This window comes from Amblyraja radiata, chromosome 1 (assembly GCF_010909765.2).
Source record: "Amblyraja radiata isolate CabotCenter1 chromosome 1, sAmbRad1.1.pri, whole genome shotgun sequence".
Lineage (NCBI taxonomy): Eukaryota > Metazoa > Chordata > Chondrichthyes > Rajiformes > Rajidae > Amblyraja > Amblyraja radiata.
In genome coordinates this window covers 183,960,683-183,985,023 of record NC_045956.1, presented here as the reverse complement: position 1 = coordinate 183,985,023, position 24,341 = coordinate 183,960,683, and the positions used below count along the sequence as shown (strand labels likewise).

The following is a 24,341-nucleotide window of genomic DNA, read 5'->3' as shown; positions in this document are numbered from 1 at the left end:
TTCAGAGATGCGCCTGTCCCGCTGAGTTACTCCAGCATTCTGTGTCTATCTCCAGTATCTGTATGCTGTTGGCTGCTTGATTGTAATCAGTGTAATGCTTCCGCTGACTGGCAGCACGCAAGAAAAACGCTTTTCACACGTGAAAACTAAAGCTAACCTAAGCATGTTGGGCAATAAATGTGAAATTAGCACTGCTCCACCCAACCCTTGGAATTACATGAAGGTAGACAAAATGCTGGAGAAACTCAGCGGGTGCGGCAGCATCTATGGAGCGAAAGTAATAGGTACGTTTCGGGCCAAAACCAGAAACTTTGCCCTATTTTCCTTCGCTCCATAATGCTGCCGCACCCGCTGAGTTTCTTCCAGCACTTTTGTCTACCTTCGATTTTCCAGCATCTGCCAGTCCCTTCCTGGAAGTCCAGACAATGGGTCACAGTTTAAGGATAAGTGTGAAATCCTTGGACCGAGATGAGAAAAACATTTTTCACACAGAGAGTGGTGAATCTCTGGAATCTCCTGCCACCGAAGGTAGTTGAGGCCAGTTCATTGGCTATATTTAAGAGGGAGTTAGATGTGGCCCTTGTGGCTAAAGGGATCAGGGTGTATGGAGAGAAGGCAGGTACAGGATACTGAGTTGGATGATCAGCCATGATCATATTGAATGGCGGTGCAGGCTCGAAGGGCCGAATGGCCTACTCTTGCACCTATTGTCTATGTGTCTATGTTTCTATGAATTACCTGTTCGTTTTCATTGTATTATTTTGCATATAATTCATCTTTGTTCTTTACTCACCACATCACCGTCTATTCTCTCATTTCCCTTATCCCGAACCCATTCTGAAGAAGGGTCTCAGCCGAAACGTCACCACCCATTCCTTCTCTCCAGAGATGCTGCCTGTCCTGCTGAGTTACTCCACATTTTGTGTCTGTCCTTGAGATGATAAATTGTTTTTGACTTGCGTAAAATTCCCCCCCAATTCCCTCCATTCATAACATCCCATCCGGTCGTGCAACAGGAGCCGGAGATCAAAGCGTAGATGTGGAGCTTGATCTCAGGGCCCAGCCCTGGGGCCATGTGTGTCAATGAGTCCAGCGTCATGTTAATGTGGTTGCCCGTAGCACCAGTGGCTGCAACAAAACAGCACGCAATGTTATGCTCTGAACAACAGCCTTCATTTAACTCTTCATGCAAATTTAGTTCCGTTTTCAGCTTAACGATTGTAGGGATATAGACAATAGGCAATAGGTGGGAGTAAGACCATTAAGAGGGGGGTTAGATGTGGCCCCTTGTGGCTAGGGGATCAGGGGGTATGGAGAGAAGGCAGGTACGGGATACTGAGTTGGATGATCAGCCATGATCATATTGAATGGCGGTGCAGGCTCGAAGGGCCGATGGCCTCTACTCCTGCCCTATTTTCTATGTTCTATGTTTCTGTGGCTCGATGACTGTTCTGAACGAAAGTGTTGGAGGGTTTTTAGGGTCTGAGGGACCTCCTTTGGTGCTGTTTTCTATTTGGCCCTTCGATCCAGCACCGCCATTTCAATGTGATCATGGCTGATCATCCCCAATCAGTACCCGTTCCTGCCTTCTCCCCATATCCCCTGACTCCCTATTTTTAAGAGCCCCTATCTAGCTCTCTCTTGAAAGCATCCAGAGACCTGCCTCCACCGCCCTCGGAGGCAGAGAATTCCACAGACACCACTCTCTGTGAGAAACAAGTGTTTCCTCGTCTCCGTTCTAAACTGGCTTACTCCTTATTCTTAACGTGGGCCCTGGTTCTGGACTCCCCCAACACGTAACATGTTTCCTGCCTCTAGTGCGTCCAAGCCCTTAAAAACTTACATGTTTCAATGAGATATCCCTCTCATCCTTCTAAACTCCAGAGGGTACAAGCCCAGCCGCTCCATTCTCCTCAGCATATGACCTTCCCGCCATCCGGGAATTACCTTGTAACCTACGCCCTTGGGCTAAACGCAGGCAAAGTGGGACTAGTGCAGATGGGACATTGTTGGCCGGTGTGGGCAGTTGGCCGAAGGGCCTGTTTCCATGTTGTGTAGAGTCTACAACTGTATTCCAGCACATTGAAATATGCATTCACATTTAGTTCAGCTTAGTGTATTTTTAGATAGTGTGCGGATAGCCAGGCCCTTCGGCCCCCCGAGTCTGCGCCGACCTGCGATCACTGATCCGTATACTAGCACTATCCTACGCACACTGGTACATTACATTTTATCAAAGCCAATTAACCTACAAACCTGCAAGTCCTTAGAGTGGCGGAGGAAACCAGCACCCGGAGAGAACCCACGCAGTCACGTGAATGAAATCTCCATACCAGACAGGACCCGTAGTCAGGATCGAACCTGAGTTTCTGACGCTGTGAGGCAGCAACTTTAGTTAGTTTTATTTAGAGATACTGCTTGGAACAGGCCCTTCGGCCCCACCGGTCCGTGCTAGCCATGATTCCTGCACACACCCCTAGGGCAATGTTTACATTTATCCGCCAATTAAACCTACAGACTGCACGTCTTTGGAGTGTGGGAGGAAACCAAAGATCTCGGAGAAAACCCACGCAGGTCACGGGGAGAAGGTACAAACTCCGCACAGACAGCACCCGTAGTCGGGATCGAACCCGCAGCTCCAGCGCTGCATTTGCTGTAAGGCGGCAACTCTACTGCGGCACCACCATTAGACTGCATGTCAAAATGTATGTCAAGAGAGCATAAAAGGGATGACGGCTGGAGGCTTTATGAGACACTGGTCAGACCGCTGCTCAACTACACAGTATTGTGTAGTAAGGAACTGCAGATGCTGGTTTCCACCATAGATAGATACAAAATGCCTGACTTTCCCACTCGTGGAAACATCCTCTCCACATCCACCGTGCCTTTCACTATTCGGTGAGTGTCAATGAGGTCGCCCCTCATCCTTCTAAACTCCAGCGAGTACAGTCCCAGTGCCCTCAAACGCACATCATATGTGAAGAAAAGGTCTGAAGGAGGGTTCAGACCCGAAACGTCACCTATTCCTTTTCTCGGGAGATGCTGCCTGGCACGCTGAGGTACTCGAGCATTTTGTGTCTATCTTTGGAGTATTGTGAGCAGTTTTTGTGGCCCCCTTTACAAGGAAGGGAGTGCTGACGTTAGAGAGGGTCCAGAGGAGATTTACAGGAATGATCCCGGGGATGTTTTGGCTAATGTCTGACGAGCGTTTGACGGCTCTGGGCATGTACAGACTGGATAGCACACAACAAAAAATCTTGTCACTGTACCTCGGTACACAGTACAATAAAAATCTGTGGATTTCATTGCCATAGATGTTGTGGAGGCCAAGTCAAGGTGGAGATTGACAGATTCTTGATCAGTACGGGTGTCCAGGGTTATGGGGAGAAGGCAGGAGAATGGGGTTAGGAGGGGGATGATAGAGTTCGGAGTAAGTAAGTTTATAGAGTAAGGAGTAAGTAAGGACAAGCTAGATGCAGGAAAAATGTTCCCAATGTTGGGCGAGTCCAGAACCAGGGGCTACAGTCTTAGAATAAAGGGGAGGTCATTTAAGACTGAGGTGAGAAAAACTTTTCACCCAGAGAGTTGTGAATTTATGGAATTCCCTGCCACAGAGGGCAGTGGAGGCCAAGTCACTGGATGGATTTAAGAGAGAGTTAGATAGAGCTCTAGGGGCTAGTGGAGTCAAGGGATATGGGGAGAAGGCAGGCACGGGTTATTGATAGGGGACGATCAGCCATAATCACAATGAATGGTGGTGCTGGCTCGAAGGGCCGAATGGCCTCCTCCTGCACCTATTTTCTTTGTTTCTATTTTTATTGGCCAAGTATTCACATACAAGGAATTTGCCTTGGTGCTCCGCCCACAAGTAACAACATGACACACAGTGACAGTTACGAATGACTCAGAAAACACTAAACATTAATAATAATAAAACATTAATGATAAAACACCATTGATCAAGCATGTGAACCAACAAAATACCAGTTCAAAGGGAGGCTACAGATTTTTGGCTGTTGAGTAGAGCTACTACTCGTGGATAAAAGCTGTTTTTATGTCTGGCTGTGGCAGCTTTGACAGTCCGGAGTCGCCTTCCAGAGGGAAGTGATTCAAAGAGTTTGTGGCCAGGGGTGAGAGGGGTCAGAGATGATCTTGCCCGCTCGCTTCTCTGGCCCTGCAGTGTACAGTTTATCAATGGAGGGAAGGTTGCAGCCAATAACCTTCTCTGCTGATCGGACGATTCACTGCAGCCTCCGGATGTCGTGCTTGGTGGCTGAGCCAAACCAGACCATGATGGAGAAGGTGAGAACAGACTCTACAATGGCCGTGTAGAATTGGACATCATTGTCTGTGGCAGATTGTGCTTCCTCAGCTGCCGCAGGAAGTACATCCTCTGTTGCGCCATTAGATCAGCCATGATTGAATGGTGCAGTAGACTTGATGGGCCGAATGGCCTAATTCTGCTCCGAAAACCTATGAACTTATGACTCTTGTTTTTCCGCTAACTGGATAGCTCGTGACAAAAACTGTACCTTGATACTCCTGTCAGTAATAAACTAAACTAAACTAGTAGCTCGAATTTGGGACTATAGATCTGGAACCACTCATAGCATTTCGAAGTAATTAAAGAAAAGCCAAATTAAAATGAGTCTCAGTAACACGGAACGTTATTGTAAAAACGCATCTTGTTTACTAGTTTGCCGCAAGGAAGGAAAGCTGTCTGTCTTAATTGGTTTGGTCTGACCATTACCATGGAGTCACCATTCTGATTAATGTTGCTGTGCCTCCAGGTCTGGTATGGATTGTGCACTCCTGAGGATAGAGTGAATATAGCAGAGAGAGATTTTTCTTGGGGCAGAGGAAGGTGAGGGTGGAATTTAGTCAAGTCGTAGTCAAGAGGCTTTATTGTCATCGTTAGATAGATAGATAGAAAATAGGTGCAGGAGGAGGCCATTCGGCCCTTCGAGCCAGCACCACCATTCATTGTGATCGTTTAGTTTAGTTTAGAGAAACAGCGCGGAAACAGGCCCTTCGGCCCCGCACACTCCAAAGACATGCAGGTTTGTCGGTTAGTTGGCTTGGTGTATGTGCAAATTGTCCCTAGTGTGACAATAGACAATAGGTGCAAGAATAGGCCATTCGGCCCTTCGAACCAGCAGCGTCATTCAATGTGATCATGGCTGATCATCCACAATCAGGATAGACAAAACTGCTGGAGAAACTCAGCGGGTGAGGCAGCATCTATGGAGCGAAGAAAATAGGCAACGTTTCGGGTCTTCAGACTGAAGAAGGGTCCCAACCCGAAACGTTGCCTATTTCCTTCGCTCCATAGATGCTGCTGCACCCGCTGAGTTTCTCCAGCACTTTTGTCTCCCTTCAATTTTCCAGCATCTGCAGTTTCTTCTTAAACATCCACAATCTGGATAGAGTGCGTGTGCGGGGATCGCTGGTCGGCGTGGACTCGGTGGGCCGAAGGTCCTGTTTCCGCACTGTATCTCTAAACTAAACTAAACTCAGTGCTGGAGTAACTTAGCAGGTCAGGCAGCACCTCTGGAGAACTTGAATAGGTGCTATCTCGGGTTTTGATGTTTTGCCTATTCGTTGAAGGGCAGGAGGACGAGGGGTGATCTTATAAAGGTGTACAAAATCATGAGAGGAATAATGGAGTATTTTACCCAGAGTAGAGCAATCAAGAACAAGAGGAAATTAGTTTAAGGTGAGGGGCGTAAGATGTAATAGGAACCTGTGGAGTAACCTATTTGACACAAAAGATGCTGGGTGTATGGAACGAGCTGCCAGAGGAAGTAGTTGAGGCTGGTACTATCGCAATGTTTAAGAAACATTTAGACAGGTACATGGATAGGGCAGGTTCAGAAGGAAACCTGTTGGTCAGTGTGGGCAAGTTGGGCCGAAGGGCCTCTTTTCTGCATTGTATGTCTCTGTGACTCTATGTAGCCATAGGGAATGGGAGATGCTGGTTTACAAAAAGTGGCTGGCCTTCAGATTATGCTGGGGCGGCACGGTGGCGCAGCGGTAGAGTTGCGGCCTCACAGCGCCAGAGACCCGGGTTGGATCCCGACTACGGGCGCTGTCTGTACGGAGTTTGTAAATTCTCCCCGTGACCTGCGTAGGTTTTCTCCGAAATCGGTTTCCTCCCACACTCCAAAGACGTACAGGTTTGTTGGTTAAATGGCTTTGTCTGAAATGTAAATTGTCCCCAGTGTGTGTAGGGTAGTGTTAGTGTGCGGGGATCACTGGTCGGTGCGGGCTCGGAGGGGCCGAAGGGCCTGTTTCGGCGCTGTATCTCCAAACTAAACTAAACTCTCTAAACCTTTCCTATCCATGTTCCTGCCCAAATGTCTATTAAATGTTGTTATAATACCTGGCCTCAGCTACCTCCTCTGCCAGCTCATTCCACATACACACCACCCTCTGTGTGAAAATGTTGTCCCTCAGGTTCATTGCCCCTCTCACCTTGAACCTATGTCTGCTTGTTTTTGATTCCCCTACCCTGGATAAAATACTGTGTGCATTCATCCTACCTATTCCCCTCATGTTTGCATGAAGGCCATTGAATGTTGATCAAGAAAAATATCAGTTCCTTTGATTCTGCAAGGTACCCTTTGGCAAATAAATATGGCACAGCGAATTACATAGTTTAAGCAAACAGGTTGTTGGCTTGTAGAAACATATAAGATTATCGAAACATATAAGATTATTAAGGGTTTGGACACGCTAGAGGCAGGAAACATGTTCCCGATGTTGGGGGAGTCCAGAACCAGGGGCCACAGTTTAAGAATAAGTGGTAAGCCATTTATAACGGAGAAGAGGTAAAACTTTTTCACACAGAGAGTGGTGAGTCTGTGGAATTCTCTGCCTCAGAGGGCGGTGGAGGCAGGTTCTCTGGATACTTTCAAGAGAGAGTTAGATAGAGCTCTTAGGGATAGTGGAGTTAAGGTATATGGGGAGAAGGCAGGAACGGGGTACTGATTGTGCATGAACAGCCGTGATCACATTGAATGGCAGTGCTGGCTCGAAGGGCCGAATGGACTACTCCTGCACCTATTGTCTATTGTCTATTGTCTATAGAAGTGATGAAAGGACACAAGCTCATCAGATCTACCAGCACTTGCGTTGTTTGCAGACGCGGCTGGCCTTCAGATTAGGTTGGTGTGGCACGGCGGCGCAGCGGTAGAGTACCTGCCTCACGGCGCCAGAGACTTGGGTTCGATCCTGACCTCGGGTGCTGTTCTCCCTGTGACCTGCGTGGATTTTTCTCAAGGAGCTCCGGTTTCCTCCCACACTCCAAAGACGTATGGTTTTGTAGGTTGATTAGCTTTGGCCCCATTGAAATCATTTAAACGTACACCTTATCCCCCCCCCTGGTCCAATCCCTCCCGACCTATGTCCAAGGTGAAAAGAGTCTGATGAAGAGTCTCTACCCGAAACTCTCCAGAGAATTTGCCTGTCCCACTGAGTTAATCCAGCATTTTGTGTCTGTCTTTTCTCACAATAACATTATGTTCAACTAGCCTTAACTATACAGCAACAAATATGATTTACTATGCACTACATACTTCAGTTTTTCACTGTTATAGTCTGGTTACTGAGTATTACTATTATTAATATATTGTATTATTGATCATTGTATATTTATTGATGTGTTATTATATTAGTGGGGCTGTAAAGATGCATCAAGTAAGCCTTCCATGGTTCCACTGTCAGTACATATGGCAATTAAACTTCATCTGCCGTAGTTATGCCCAGTTGCTTTCAAGAGAGAGTTAGATAGGGCTCTTAAAAATAGCGGAGTCAGGGGATATGGGGAGAAGGTAGGAACGGGGTACTGATTGTGGATGATCAGCCATTGAATGGCGGTGCTGGCTCGAAGGGCCGAATGGCCTCCTCCTGCACCTATTTTCTATGTTTCTATGTTTCTATGAAACCGGAGCACTTTCCTGAGTTGCTCACGAACTCTCCTGATTCCCTTGAACCCTTGATTCGAACTCGGACAATTAAGGTAATAGCCGTTCGTACGTATTCGGGGCTATTTTGTTAACTCGTGGACATTTTTCCAAAAACGTCCCAACTCACCTGATGCCCCGAGTTCCTACGGCTGGCATTACGAGCCGCTACGAAACATCTACGGACTGGCTACGGACATTCCCCGACATTCCCCGAGTTCGGATCAAGGGGAAAACTCGGGAGAGTTCGTGAGTAAATCGGGAAAGTGGGACAGGGCCTGAAGAATTGGTCATTACATCATGTTCGGCGTAGACAATGGCTTTTTGACTTTACCTATAGATATATAGTGTGAAACCAGGCCCTACGGCCCACTGAGACCTCGCCGACCAGCGATCACCTCGTACACTAGCGCTGTATTCCACTCTAGGGCCAATTTTACCATTTTTATCAAAGCCAATTCACCCACACACCTGCATGTAGGGACTGCAGATGCTGGTTTAAACCGAAGATAGACACTAAAAGCTGGGGTAACTCAGTGGGACAGACAGCATCTGCGGAGAAAAGGAATAGGTGATGTTTCGGGTCAGGACGAAGAGAATGTGCAAACTCTGTGCAGAGTCAGGATTGAACCCGGGTCTCGGGCGCTGTAAGACACTGTAAAACTACCGCTGCGACACGTGCCGCTCAAAACAGCCGGCTCCTGTACATAGAAAATAGGTGCATGAGTAGGCCATTCGGCCCTTCGAGCCAGCACCGCCATTCAATATGATCATAGCCCAGAACCAGGGGCCACAGTTTAAGAATAAGGGGTAAGCCATTGAGAACAGAGATGAGGAAACACCTTTTCTCACAGAGAGTGGTGAGTCTGTGGAATTCTCTGCCTCAGAGGGCGGTGGAGGCAGGTTCTCTGGATACTTTCAAGAGAGAGCTAGGGCTCTTAAAGATAGAGGAGTCAGGGGATTTGGGGAGAAGGCAGGAATGGGGTACTGATTGGGGATGATCAGCCGTGATCACATTGAATGGTGGTGCTGGCTCGAAGGGCCAAATGGCCTACTCCTGCACCTATCGTCTATTGTCTATTGTCTATCCAAAATCGGTACCCCGTTCCTGCTTTCCCCACATATCCCTTGATTCTGTTAGCCATAAGAGCTAAATCTAACCAGGCTGATTCCTAGGATGGCGGGACTTTCATATGAAGAAAGACTGGAAAGACTCGGCTTGTAATCGCTGGAATTTAGAAGATTGAGGGGGGATCTTACAGAAACTTACAAAATTCTTAAGGGGTTGGACAGGCTAGATGCAGGAAGATTGTTCCGGATGTTGGGGAAGTCCAGAACAAGGGGTCACAGTTTAAGAATTAGGGGGAAGTCTTTTAGGACCGAGATGAGAAAAACATTGTTTACACAGAGAGTGGTGAATCTCTGGAACTCTCTGCCACAGAAGGTAGTTGAGGCCAGTTCATTGGCTATATTTAAGAAGGAGTTCGATGTGACCCTTGCGGCTAAAGGGAACAGGGGGTATGGAGAGAAGGCAGGTACAGGATACTGAGTTGGATGATCAGCCATGATCATATTGAATGGCGGTGCAGGCTCGAAGGGCCGAATGGCCTACTCCTGCACCTATTTTCTATGTTTCTATCTTTCTAACTCTCTCTTGAAAACGTCCAGTGAATTTGCCTCCACTGCCTTGACTGTACTGGTTTATAATCTATATTTGTGACGGTCTTAGTGTTTGTAGCCTCTCAATGACCTCTCCCCTCTGCTCCCACCAGCCGCCCTGTCCCCCTTCACCGCCGCCAGGAGGATCGGACACCCCTACCAGAACCGCACCCCTCCCAAGCGGAAGAAGCCCAGGACCTCGTTCAGCCGCCTGCAGATCTGCGAGCTGGAGAAACGCTTCCACCGGCAGAAGTACCTGGCCTCGGCCGAGAGGGCAACGCTGGCCAAGGCCCTCATCATGACCGACGCCCAGGTCAAGACCTGGTTCCAGAACAGAAGGACCAAGTGGAGGTAACACCACCCAGAGGAAGTCCCTCACACCCTAATGCCCCCTCCCACCACTTTTTGTTTCAGAACAGTAATCGAGTCACAGATACATAGAAAACAAAATAGGTGCAGGGGGAGGCCATTCCGCCCTTCGAGCCAGCACCGCCATTCATTGTGATCATGGCTTGTACACTCTGGCGTTTAGAAGGATGAGAGGATATCTCATTGAAACATATAAGATTGTTGAGGGCTTGGACACGCAAGAGACAGGAAACATGTTCCCGATGTTGGGGGAATCCAGAACCAGGGGCCACACAGTTTAAGAATAAGGAGTAAGCCATTTAGAACGGAGACAAGGAACCACTTTTTCTTACAGAGAGTGGTGAGTCTGTGGAATTCTCTGCCTCAGAGGGCGGTGGAGGCAGGTTCTCTGGATGCTTTCAAGAGAGAGCTGGATAGGTCTCTTAAAGATAGCGGAATCAGGGGATATGGGGAGAAGGCAGGAACGGGGTACTGATTGGGGATGATCATCCATGATCACATTGAATGGCGGTGCTGGCTCAAAATGCAACATGACCTGCTCCTGCACCTATTGTCTATTGTCTATTGGCTGATCGTCCCCAATCAATAACCCGTGCCTGCCTTCTCCCCATATCCCTTGATTCCACTATCCCCTAGAGCTCTATCTAACTCTCTTTTAAATCCATCCAGTGATTTGGCCTCCACTGCCTTCAGTGGCAGGGAATTCCACAAATTCACAACTCTCTGGTTGAAAAAGTTTTTTTCTCATCAGTTCTAAATGGCCTCCCCTTTATTCTTAGACTGTGGCCTCTGGTTCTGGACCACCCCCAACATTGGGAACATTTTTCCTGCATCTAGCTTGTCTAGTCCGTTTATAATTTTATACGATTCTATAAGATTCCCACTTATCCTTCTAAATTCCAGTGAATACAAGCCCAGTCTTTCCAATATTTCCTCATGTGACAGTCCCGCCATCCCGGAGATCAATCTCGTGAACCTACGCTACACTGCCTCAATAGCAAGGATGTCCTTCCTCAAACTATGAATTAATTACAGAGTTATAAGAGTCAAAGAGACAGAGTCTTATGCCCCTGTCCCACTTCGGAAACCTGAACGGAAACCCCTGGAGACTTTGTGCCCCACCCAAGGTTTCCGTGCGGTTCCCGGAGGTTTTTGTCAGTCTCCCTACCTGCTTCCACTACTTGCAACCTCCAGCAACCACCTGCAACCTCCGGGAACCACATGGAAACCTTGGGTGGGGCGCAAAGTCTCCAGAGGTTTCCGTTCAGGTTTCCTAAGTGGGACAGGGGCATTAGAGTATTAGTCACAGAGTCATAGATTCTCAGAGTCATAGATTCACAGTCATAGAGTCATAGAGAAATAGGTTTAAGGTGAAGCGGAAAAGATTTAATAGGAATCTGAGCGGTAACCTTTTTCACACGATGGGTGGTGGGTGCATGGAACAAGCTGCCAGAGGAGGTAAATGAGGCTGGGACTATCCCAACATTTAAGAAATAGGGTACATGGATAGGAGAAGTTAATGGGATATGGAGGAACTGCAGGCAGGTGGGACTAATGTAGCTAGGACATGTTGGCTGGTGTGGGCAAGTTGGGCCAAAGGGCCTGTTCCACACTGTATCACTCTATGGCTCTAGGGCTAGGGCCATAGAGTTATAGTGCATGGAAACAGGCCGTTCAGCCCAACCTGTCCGTACCGCCCAACATGCCCCATCTACACTTGGTCCATTCCTATCCATGTACCTATCCAAATGTCTCTTAAACATTATGATAGTAACTGCCTCAACTACCTCCTCTGGTAGCTCACTCCATACACCCACAACCCTTTGTGTGAAAACGTTACATTTCCGATTCCTATTAAATGTTCCCCTCTCACCTTAAACCTATGAATTTGATTCCACTACACTGGGCAAGAGACTCTGTGCGTCCACCCGATCTATTCCTCTCATGATTTTGTACACTTCTATAAGATCACCCCTCATCCTCCTGCGCTCCAAGGAATAGAGACCCAGCCAACTCAACCTCTCCCTGTAGCTCACACCGTCGAGTCCTGGCAACATCTTCGTAAATCTTCTCTGCACCCTTTCCAGCTTGACAACCTGTTTCCTATAATATGTTGCCCAGAACTGAACGCAATCCTCCAAATGTGACCTCACCACCATCTTACATAACTGCACCATCCACCTCAGATCACTGCTCATCCTTCTGCGCCCCAAGGAATAGAGTCCGAGCCAGCTCTGCCTCTCCCTATAGATTCAATATTCAAGATTCAAGATTCAAGAGAGTTTATTGTCATGTGTCCCAGATAGAAACATAGAAAATAGGTGCAGGAGTAGGCCATTCGGCCCTTCGAGCCTGCACCGCCATTCAATATGATCATGGCTGATCATCCAACTCAGTATCCTGTACCTGCCTTCTCTCCATACCCCCTGATCGCTTTAGCCACAAGGACCACATCTAACTCACTCTTAAATATAGCCAATGAACTGGCCTCAACTACATTCTGCGGCAGAGAATTTCAGAGATTCACCACCAAAAATGTTTTTCTCATCTCGGTCCTAAAAGATTCCCCCCTTATCCTTAAACTGTGACCCCTTGTTCTGGACTTCCCCAACATCGGGAACAATCTTCCTGCATCTAGCCTGTCCAACCCCTTAAGAATTTTGTAAGTTTCTATAAGATCCCCCCTCAATCTTCTAAATTCTAGCGAGTACAAGCCGAGTCTATCCAGTCTTTCTTCATATGAAAGTCCCGACGTCCCAGGAATCAGTCTGGCGAACCTTCTCTGCACTCCCTCTATGGCAAGAATGTCTTTCCTCAGATTAGGAGACCAAAAGTGTACGCAATACTCCAGGTGTGGTCTCACCAAGACCCTGTACAACTGCAGTAGAACCTCCCTGCTCTTATACTCAAATCCTTTTACTATGAATGCTAACATACCATTTGCTTTCTTCACTGCCTGCTGCACCTGCATGCCTACTTTCAATGACTGGTGTACCATGACACCCAGGTCTCGTTGCATCTCCCCTTTTCCTAATCGGCCACCATTTAGATAATAGTCTACTTGCCTATTTTTGCCACCAAAGTGGATAACCTCGCATTTATCCACATTATACTGCATCTGCCATGCATTTGCCCACTCACCCAGCCTATCCAAGTCACCTTGCAGCCTCCAAGCATCCTCCTCACAGCTAACACTGCCCCCCAGCTTCGTGTCATCCGCAAACTTGGAGATGTTGCATTCAATTCCCTCGTCCAAATCATTAATATATATCGTAAATAGCTGGGGTCCCAGCACTGAGCCTTGCGGTACCCCACTAGTCACTGCCTGCCATTGTGAAAAGGACCCGTTTACTCCTACTTGTTGCTTCCTGTCTGCCAGCCAGTTCTCTATCCACATCAATACTGAACCCCCACTACCATGTGCTTTAAATTTGTATACTAATCTCTTATGTGGGACCTTGTAGAAAGCCTTCTGAAAGTCCAGATATAACACATCCACTGGTTCTCCCTTATCCACTCTACTAGTTACATCCTCGAAAAATTCTATAAGATTCGTCAGACATGATTTACCTTTCATAAATCCATGCTGACTTTGTCCAATGATTTCACCACTTTCCAAATGTGATGCTATCCCATCTTTAATAACTGACTCTAGCAGTTTCCCCACTACCGATGTTAGACTAACTGGTCTGTAATTCCCCATTTTCTCTCTCCCTCCCTTTTTAAAAAGTGGGGTTACATTAGCTACCCTCCAATCCTCAGGAACTACTCCCGAATCTAAAGAATTTTGAAAAATTATTACTAATGCATCCACTATTTCTGGGGCTATTTCCTTAAGTACTCTGGGATGCAGCCTATCTGGCTCTGGGGATTTATCGGCCTTTAATCCATTCAATTTACCTAACACCACTTCCCGGCTAACCTGGATTTCACTCAGTTCCTCCATCTCATTTGACCCCCGGTCCCCTGCTATTTCCAGCAGATTATTTATGTCTTCCTTAGTGAAGACAGAACCAAAGTAGTTATTCAATTGGTCTGCCATATCTTTGTTCCCCGTGATCAATTCACCTGTTTCCGACTGCAAGGGATCTACATTTATTTTAACTAATCTTTTTCTCTTCACATATCTATAAAAACTTTTGCAGTCAGTTTTTATGTTCCCTGCCAGTTTTCTTTCATAATCTATTTTCCCTTTCCTAATTAAGCCCGTTGTCCTCCTCTGCTGGACTCTGAATTTCTCCCAGTCCTCTGGTAGGCTGCTTTTTCTGGCTAATTTGTATGCTTCATCTTTTGTTTTGATACTATCCCTGATTTCCCTTGTTACCCACGGATGCACTACCTTTGCTGATTTATTATTTTTCCAAACTGGGATGAACAATTGTTGTAGTTCATCCATGCAGTTTTTAAATGTCTTCCATTGCATATCCACCGTCAACCCTTTAAGAATCAATTGCCAGTCTATCTTGGCCAATTCACGTCTCATACCCTCAAAGTTACCTTTCTTTAAGTTCAGGACCCTTGTTTCTGAATTAACAATGTCACTCTCCATCCTAATGAAGAACTCAACTATATTATGGTCACTCTTGCCCAAGGGGCCACACACAACAAGACTGCTAACTAGCCCTTCCTCATTACTCAATACCCAGTCTAAAATAGCCTGCTCTCTCGTTGGTTCCTCTACATGTTGGTTTAGAAAACTATCCCACATACATTCCAAGAAATCCTCTTCCTCAGCACCCTTGCCAATTTGATTCACCAATCTATATGTAGATTGAAGTCACCCATTATAACTGTTTTACCTTTGTTGCACGCATTTCTAATTTCCTGTTTGATGCCATCCCCAACTCCACTACTACTGTTAGGTGGCCTGTACACAACTCCCACTAGCGTTTTCTGCCCTTTAGTGTTTCGCATCTCTACCCATATCGATTCCACATCCTCCAAGCTAATGTCCTTCCTTTCCATTGCGTTAATCTCCTCTCTAACCAGCAACGCTACCCCACCTCCTTTTCCTTTCTGTCTATCCCTCCTGAATATTGAATATCCCTGGATGTTCAGCTCCCAGCCTTGGTCACCCTGGAGCCATGTCTCCGTGATCCCAACTATATCATAATCATTAATAGCTATCTGCACGTTCAACTCATCCACCTTATTACAAATGCTCCTTGCATTGAGACACAAAGCCTTCAGGCTTGTTTTTGCAACACTCTTACCCCTTATACAATTATGTTGGACAATGAAATTCTTGCTTTGCTTCAGCACAACAGAATATAGTAGGCATAAATACAGAACAGATCAGTGTGTCCATATACCATTATATAAATATATACACACATGAATAAATAAAACAGATAAAGTGCAAATAACAGATAATGGGCTATTAATGTTCAGAGTTTTGTATGAGTTGAGTTTAATAGCCTGATGGCTGTGGGGAAGTAGCTATTCCTGAACCTGGTTATTGCAGTCTTCAGGCTCCTGTACCTTCTACCTGAAGGTAGCGGGTAGATGAGCGTGTGGCCAGGATGGTGTGAGTCCTTGATGATACAGCCAGCCTTTTTGAGGCAGCGACTGCGATAGATCCCCTCGATGGAAGGGAGGTCAGAGCCAATGATGGACTGGGCAGTGTTTACTACTTTTTGTTGTCTTTTCCGCTCCTGGGCGCTCAAGTTGCCGAACCAAGCCACGATGCAACCAGTCAGCATGCTCTCTACTGTGCACCTGTAGAAGTTAGAGAGAGTCCTCCTTGACAAACCGACTCTCCGTAATCTTCTCAGGAAGTAGAGGCGCTGATGTGCTTTCTTTAGAATTGCATCAGTGTTCTCGGACCAGGAGAGATCTTCAGAGATGTGCACGCCCAGGAATTTGAAGCTCTTGACCCTTTCCGCCATCAACCCGCTGATATAAACGGGACTTTGGGTCCCCATCCTACCCCTTCCAAAGTCCACAATCAGTTCCTTGGTTTTGCTGGTGTTGAGGGCCAGGTTATTGTGCTGGCACACTTTGGTCAAATGGTCGATCTCACTTCTATACTCTGACTCATCTCCATCAGTGATACGTCCCACAACAGTGGTGTCATCAGCTAACTTGATGATGGAGTTCACACTATGTCTGGCTACGCAGTCATGAGTATAGAGTGAGTACAGCAGGGGGCTGAGCAAAGTCCACAATCAGTTCCTTGGTTTTGCTGGTGTTGAGAGCCAGGTTATTGTGCTGGCACCATATGGACAGTTGGGCACTATAGCTCAGACACTTGGGGTCGTGGCAACATCCTCGTAAATCTTCTCTGCATCCTTAAGATATGTCTGAGAAAGATTGCACTAAATTGATTTTTGAGATCATCCCCTAAGGAGGCTTTGAGTAGAATGTGTCCACAGAGTTTAGAAAAACAAATATTGACTTAATCGACATTTAAAAATGATTGAGGAACTTAATTGCTGCTGGGAAGCTGTGGGGGAATCTAGAACCAAGGAGTGTAGTGTAAGTGAGAAAGGCTCAGTCATTTATGACTGGAGAGATGATTTATTTATGAATTTTCTACCTCAGAGGTTTATGGATGTTCATTATTTAAGCCTTTAAAAAAACGGTTAAAAAACCCGGGTTCGATCCTGACTACGGGTGCTGTCTGTACGGAGTTTGTACGTTCGCCCCTGGACCACGTGGGTTTTCTCCGAGTGCTCTGGCTTCCTCCCACACAAACTAAACTAAACTAAACACTCCAAAGACGTACAGGTTTGTAGTTTAATTGTTCACTTTAGTTTATTGTCACGTGTACCGAGGTTCGGTGAAAAGCTTTTGTTGCGTGCTATTCATCAAGAAGAAAGACGATAAGTAATTGGCTTCGGTAAAATTGCAAATTGTGTGTAGGATAGTGTTAGTGTACGGGGATGACTCGGTGGGCCGAAGGGCCTGATTCCGCGCTGTATCTCAAAAATAAACTCAACTAAAAAAACTACAAAACCGTAAAAAACTACTAAGCTATGGTAATACCATGTAAAATGGCAGCTGGTAATGGACAAATAAAGAAAGAAAGAAAATAAATAATAAACAAAGTTTAGTTTAGATACAGCATGGAAACAGGCCCTTAGGCCCATCCATCACTATTTCAATGTTATCCCAGATTAGCAACCTCTAGACCAGGAGCAATTTACAGAAGCCAATTAACCTACAAACCTGCACGTCTTTTGAGTGTGGGAGGAAACAGTAGCACCCGGAGTAAACCAGGGGCCACAGTTTAAGAATAAGGAGTAAGCCATTGTAGAAGCAGGCCCTTATAGACAATAGACAATAGGCAATAGGTGCAGGAGTAGGCCATTTGGCCCTTCGAGCCAGCACCGCCATTCAATCTGATCATGGCTGACGTTCCCCAATCAGTACCCCGTTCCTGCCTTCTCCCCATATCCCCTGACTCCGCTATTTTTAAGAGCCCTATCTAGCTCTCTCTTGAAAGCATCTAGAGAACCTGCCTCCACCGCCCTCTGAGGCAGAGAATTCCACAGACTCACCACTCTCTGTGAGAAAAAATGTTTCCTCGTCTCCGTTCTAAATGGCTGACTCCTTATTCTTAAACTGTGGCCCCTGGTTCTGGACTCCCCCAAGTTTCAGTCAGAATGTGTAAGAAAGAACTGCAGGTGCTGGTTTAAACCGAAGATAGACACAAAAAGCTGGAGTAACTCAGCGGGACAGGCAGCATCTCTGGAGAGAAGGAACGAGTGCCCGAAAACATCACCCATTCTCTCTGTGTGAAAAATTGTTTCCTCATCTCCGTTCTAAATGGCTTGCCACTTGTTCTTAAAGAAACCAATTAACCTACAAACCTGCGTGTCTTTGGAGTGTGGGAGGGAACCGGAGCACCCGGAGAAAACCCACGCGAGTCACGGGCAGAACGTACAAACTCCGTACAGACAGCACCCGCAGTCAGGGTCAAACCCGGGACTCTGGCGCTGTGAGGCAGCAACTCTACCGCTGCGCCACCGTGCCTGAGGAGCTTTCTTTGTCAGTGCTGGTGATTTCCAGTGCTGGAGGTATGCTTGTTCATAATTCTGGTCTGACTCCAACTGTCTAATTGCCTGTCAGTGTCAGAAGAATCAGACACTTCCCCGCGAGGAACTAACAATTACTAAAATTTGTGCAGCAAATTACATCTATCGACACAGTCTGCCTGTCAGAGAGCTGAGCAGAACATGAGTCCAAACACGCCGCACAGTGAGAATACGATCAGATCGCAAGAATGTAGAACTGAGCAGAAGACGGCATCCCCAAATCCTTCAAAGATAGACTGTTGGCACATTGGCCTTCACCAACCAGGGTATTGAGCATAGAGTGTGTTGGAAAGAACTCCAGATACTGCTTTAAATCGAAGATAGACTCAAAATGCCAGAGTAACTCAGCGGGACACGCTAGAGGCAGGAAACATGTTCCCGATGTTGGGGGAGTCCAGAACCAGGGGCCACAGTTTAAGAATAAGGGGTAAACCATTTAGAACGGAGATGAGGGAACACTTTTTCACACAGAGAGTTGTGAGTCTGTGGAATTCTCTGCCACAGAGGGCGGTGGAGGCAGGTTCTCTGGAGAATTCCACAGACTCACCACTCTCTGTGTGAAAAAGTGTTTCCTCGTCTCTGTTCTAAATGGCCTACCCCTTATTCATAAACTGTGGCCCCTGGTTCTGGACTCCCCCAATATCGGGAACATGTTTCCTGCCTCTAGCGTGTCCAAACCCTTACAATCTTACATGTTTCAATAAGAACGGAGACGAGGAAACACTTTTTCTCACAGAGAGTAGTGAGTCTGTGGAATTCTCTGCTTCAGAGGGAGGTGGAGGCAGGTTCTCTGGATTCTTTCAAGAGAGAGCTAGATGGGGCTCTTAAAAATAGTGGAGACAGGGGATATGGGGAGGCAGGAACGGGGTACTGATTGGGGATGATCAGCCATGATCACATTGAATGGCGTTGCAGGCTCGAAGGGCCAAATGGCCTACTCCTGCACCTATTGTGTATTGTCAATTGTCTATAAGACATCCCTCTCATCCTTCTAAACTCCAGAGTGTACAAGCCCAGTTGCTCCATTCTCTCAGCATATGACAGTCCCGCCATCCCGGGAATTAACCTTGTAAACCTACGCTGCACTCCGTCAATAGCAAGAATGTCCTTCCTCGTTGGAATCGACCCCCTCGTTGATTTTTGTTTTTGTTTGTCGGTGCAGGAGGCAGACGGCCGAGGAGCGAGAGGCTGAGAGGCAGCAGGCGAACCGGCTGATGATCCAACTTCAACAAGAGGCCTTCCAGAAATCGCTGACTCAGCCCCTCCACCAGGACACGCTGTGCGTCCACAACGCCTCTCTCTACGCCCTGCAGAACCTCCAGCCTTGGGCCGACGACGGGACCAAAATCACGTCCGTTACCTCCGTGGCTTCCGTGGTCTGACCCCTCCCCCCCCCCCCCCCCCCCCCACCTCGATTCCCTTTCCTCCCCCCTCCCCCCCTCAGCAAAAGACTCTGAAACCCCTGGTACCAAATAACGCTGCACTTCACTGTATATTATGGGCTTGGATTTCTTTTTCATTTTCAACCTTTAAACTCGAATGTTATTCATTTTAATAAAAAGTACTTGCTAAAGGGTTATTTGCAATGCAAAACAAAAAAGGTGAATAAAAATGCGATTCAATAGACTAGGCTTCTCTTCGTGCTGGTTTGCTGTTGTGAAGATCAAATGGGGCCAAAATGGTCACAGCACGGGCTCTGTGGGCGGCACGGTGGCGCAGTGGTGGAGTTACAGCCTCAAAGATCCTGAGACCCAGTTCAATCCTGACCACGGGTGCCATCTGTACGGAGTTTATACGGAGTTCTCCCCGTGACCTGCCTGGACGGGAGTGGATCTACCTCGATGCATGGGCCCATGGTTTGGGGGTGGAGATGGAGTGCAGTGTTAGATACAGCAGGGGGCTGACAGATGAATAGGTGCACCGTACATAGGTACAGTAACAAGGGGGGACATGAACAGACAAGGCCATTCTGCTCCTCCCTTCAAACTGATCATGTCCAACCTCGCTCCACATAACATTCATGCCCTCTGGGGTTGCAAACGGTAATTTTTGGCAATTAACAAGCATAAACATTCCTAAATGCTTTCACTGCACCAAAGCGCTAATCTGTGTCATTTCAATTCTATGATGTGTGATAAAGTGTTTTGTTCGGCTGAAACTGCAGTTATAACAACAAATCAACTTATTTAGTATGTTTAAGAAAGAATTGCAGATGCTGGAAAAAGGGTCCCATCGAGACCCTTCTTACGCGATGTTTCGGGTCGAGAGGGAGTTAGATGTGGCCCTTGTGGCTAAAGGGATCAGGGGGTATGGAGAGAAGGCAGGTACAGGATACTGAGTTGGATGATCAGCCATGATCGTATTGAATGGCGGTGCAGGCTCGAAGGGCCGAATGGCCTACTCCTGAACCTATTTTCTATGTTTCTATGTTTCTATGTTTTCTCCAGGATCTCCGGTTTCCTCCCACACTCCAAAGACGTACTGGTTTGGAGGCTAATCAGCTTGGTAAAATTGTAAATTGTCCCCAGTGTTTGTGTGTGGGATTGTGTTGGTGTGTGCGGGGATGGCTGGCGTGGAATTGGTAGGTTGAAGGGCCTGTTTCCACGCTGTATCTCTAAACCAAACTAAGCAGAATCAAAGGGCCAAATGGCCGACATCCAGTTCATAAGTTCATAAACATTGAAACATAGAAACATTGAGTAAAAGTAGGCCACTTGGCCCATCGAGTCTACTTTGGCATTCGATCTTGGCTGATCTATCTTTCCCTCTCAACCCCATTCTCCTGCCTTCTCCCCGTGACGCCTGACACCCGTACTAATCAAGAATCTGTCAATCTCAGCTTCGCCCAACACCTCCGCTCACTTCGCAATAACCAACCTGATCTCCCGGTGGCTCAGCACTTCAACCCCCTCCCATTCCCAATCCGACCTTTCTGTCCTGGGCCTCCTCCATGGCCAGAGTGAGGCCCACCGCAAATTGGAGGAGCAGCACCTCATATTTCGCTTGGGTAGTTTACACCCCAGCGGTATGAACATTGACTTCTCTAACTTCAAGTAGTCCTTGCTTTCTCCCCCTCCCCTCCCCCCCTCCCAGCTCTCCCATGGACGGGAAAGGAATGGAGGGTTATGGTCTGAGTGCAGGTAGATGGGACTAGGGGAGAATACGTGTTCGGCACGGACTAGAAGGGCCGAGATGGCCTGTTTCCATGCTGTAATTGTTATATGGTTACCTATCCAATTTATTTTTAAATGATAAAATCGAACCTGCCTCCACCACTTCCACTGGAAGCTCATTCCACACAGCTACCACTCTCTGAGTAAAGAAGTTCCCCCTCATGTTACCCTTAAACATCTGTCCCTTAATTCTCAAGTCATGTCCTCTTGACAACTCTCACAGCTTGATTCACAACTCTCTGGATGAAGAAGTTTTTCCTCATCTCAGTCCTAAATGGCCTACCCCTTATTCCTAATCTGTGACCCCTGGTTCTGGACTCCCCCAACATGGGGAACATTTTCCCTGCATCTAGCCTGTCCAATCCTTAAAGAATTGTATATGCTTCCACAAGATCCCCTCTCATCCTTCTAAAGGGCCTGTCCAACTGCGATTTTTTTCAGTGTCTGCCGACATCATTGACTGACGTATCAGGTCACCGAAATGTCGCAGCGTGACGCACCGTGACACGCGGTGTTTTTTCGAGTATTGAAACTTTTTTTTGTCACCGCTGGATTTTGAAATGTTCAAAATCTTTTGTCGACACTGATATGACGCCAAAAAAATCGGCAAGTTGGACAGGCCCTTAAATTCCAGTGAATACAAACCCAGTCGACCCCTTCTTTCATCATATCTCAGTGAGATAGTGTCACACCAATCGCAATGAAAAAAGATGCAAGTGCTGAAACGTGGTAGGTGGGAACACTGGGAACATACTCTTAGTATTTGAGTAGTCCAGTCAGTCGTCTAATAACAGAGGGCAAGAAGCTACGCCATGTTGACGGTGTTTAAGAAAGAACTGCAGATGCTGGAAAATCGAAGGTAGACAAAAGTGCTGGAGAAACTCAACGGATTCCTGCACCTCCTCCAACCTCATCTATTGCATCCGCTGCTATAGATGTCAGCTGATCTACATCGGTGAGACCAAGCGCAGGCTTGGCGATCGCTTCGCCCAACACCTCTGCTCGGTTCGCAATAACCAACCTGATCTCCCGGTGGCCCAGCACTTCAACTCCCCCTCCCATTCCCAATCCGACCTTTCTGTCCTGGGCCGCCTCCATGAGGTGAGCACCACCGTAATTTGGAGGAGCAGGACCTCATATTTCGCTTGGGCAGTTTACACCCCAGCGGTATGAACATTGACTTCTCCAATTTCAGGTAGTCCCTACTTTCTTCTCCCCTTCTCAGCTCATTCAGCCCACTGGCTCCTCCTCTTCCTTTCTTCTCCCCCCCCGACATCAGTCTGAAGAAGGGTTTCAGCCCAAAACGTTGCCTATTTCCTTCGCTCCATAGATGCTGCCGCACCCGCTGAGTTTCTCCAGCATTTTTGTCTACCTAAGTTGATGGTGCTTACTTGCTTCATTTTGGACAGTTGAGATTATTGTCACATGTACCGAGGTACAGTGAAAAGCTCTAGTCGTTAGAGATACAGTGTAGAAATATGACCTTCGGACCACAGAAGTCTGTGCCAACCACTGATCACCTGTACACTCGTTCTATCCCACACACTAGAGCAGGGGTCGGCAACCCAGTTCTGTCTGGGGGCCGGGTCCCCGGTCCCAGGTCTGTGAGCGGTTGGAGGGCCACACCTATCGCCAGAGTTAATAAACTTTGACATTTATATATTTCAGAAATATTATGTCCACTGAACATAGGAGTTATGGGCCTGTCCCACTTAGGTGATTTTTCAGCAGACTGCTGGCGATGGTCAAGTTGCCGGCAGTCGCCTGAATAACTGGGGATTGGAACGGCGACTTTCAGAGTGACACACACGCACACACGCACACACGCACACACGCACACACACCGCTTCTTTCACCAGCCCGTGTGAATTTTTTAGACAGCACTCCCCCCGCTTGCCCTGTGTAGAAAATTCACACGGTGCAAAGCCAAGGTGATACAGACACACACCACGATGAACAGGAAGGTTGGCGCTGTAGAAAGATGGCTAAAGCACAGTGTACGGTAAGTCCTTTAAAAGAGGGGAGAGGGGGGAGAAGGGGTGGAGACAATTTTTAAGAAGCCAGAGATACACGGCTGTGAAGCTCGGCGGACATTTAACATTACCGGTCGGTTATCCTTGGTTCTGAAAACTCCTGCTTACCTTTTTTTCCCCAATGAGCCAATGAAATTCACCGGTCAGCACCGGCTACAACCTACGAGAACCTTCAACCTCCTGGCAACCCACTAGGACCTCCTGGTGACCCACCTACGGCTCGAGAATTCTCGCTACTCTCCATGGCGGCTTCATTCTAGTCACCGCTAATTTTTCAACATGTTGCGGCAGCATAGTCCCCTGCAGTCGCTTAAAAAGTTGCCTAAGTGGGACAGGCCCATTAGTTTGAGACACTGGTATTGAATCAACCCTCAAGAATCTTTTCTTTTCTTTTAAAATCTTTTTATTAATTTTTTTCAAAAGCAAAGAAAAAAAAGATAAACATATCAGTGATATTGATACATAGGGATCAGGATTACATTAATAACAAGTATAACCTGAGCATGAGTCCAGTGTCAAAATACACGTTGAGTATAGACCTCCCGGTCTCTATGTAAATATAGTTAAGTGTTTAAAAGATAACTTGTCTATATAAAAACAAAAAGATAAAAAGAAAAAAAAAGAGAAAAAAAAGAGAAAAACAAAACGCCCTAAACTAGAAAAAAAGCAAAACAAAATCTCAAGAATCAACTCTCAAGAATCTTAAGATCAACTTGGCATTTATTGTGCAAAAAAAACGATTTAATTTAACGCAACCATTTAACACAATTTAACATAACATTGCAAAAACAACGATTTAACAGCAACCAACACAATGCAACATTAACATCCACTACAGTGGAATCAGCATTCCTCACTGTGGCGACGGCCCGATGTTCAGACCCTCTCGTCGGGATGATCGAAACACCGGCGTCGGGATGGATTGCAACACAACAAGAAAAGTTTCCCCCTATTCCCCGTCCCCTCCCCCCGCATAAACATACGAAGAAACACCAAAACATGTCCTTAACACGCTCAAAACAACAGAAACAGAGAAGGGCTCCAGGGCAGGCTGCTTGCGAGATGGCCATTACAGACTCACCCCTCTCTGTCTGCTGGCCGCAA

At 46.9% G+C, this 24,341-nt stretch overlaps 1 protein-coding gene across 1 annotated transcript in view; it reads left to right on the top strand.

Annotated features, from left to right (window-relative positions):
- Positions 1-19,657, top strand: part of LOC116982612 (T-cell leukemia homeobox protein 1-like) — an 80,483-nt gene extending 60,826 nt beyond the window's left edge. Inside the window, exon 3 of the mRNA XM_033035906.1 lies at positions 19,194-19,657. Within this exon, the coding sequence (XP_032891797.1) occupies positions 19,194-19,413 (220 nt within the window). The 3' untranslated portion in view covers positions 19,414-19,657. The remainder of the gene's footprint in view (positions 1-19,193) is intronic.
- The last annotated feature ends 4,684 nt before the right edge of the window (positions 19,658-24,341 follow it).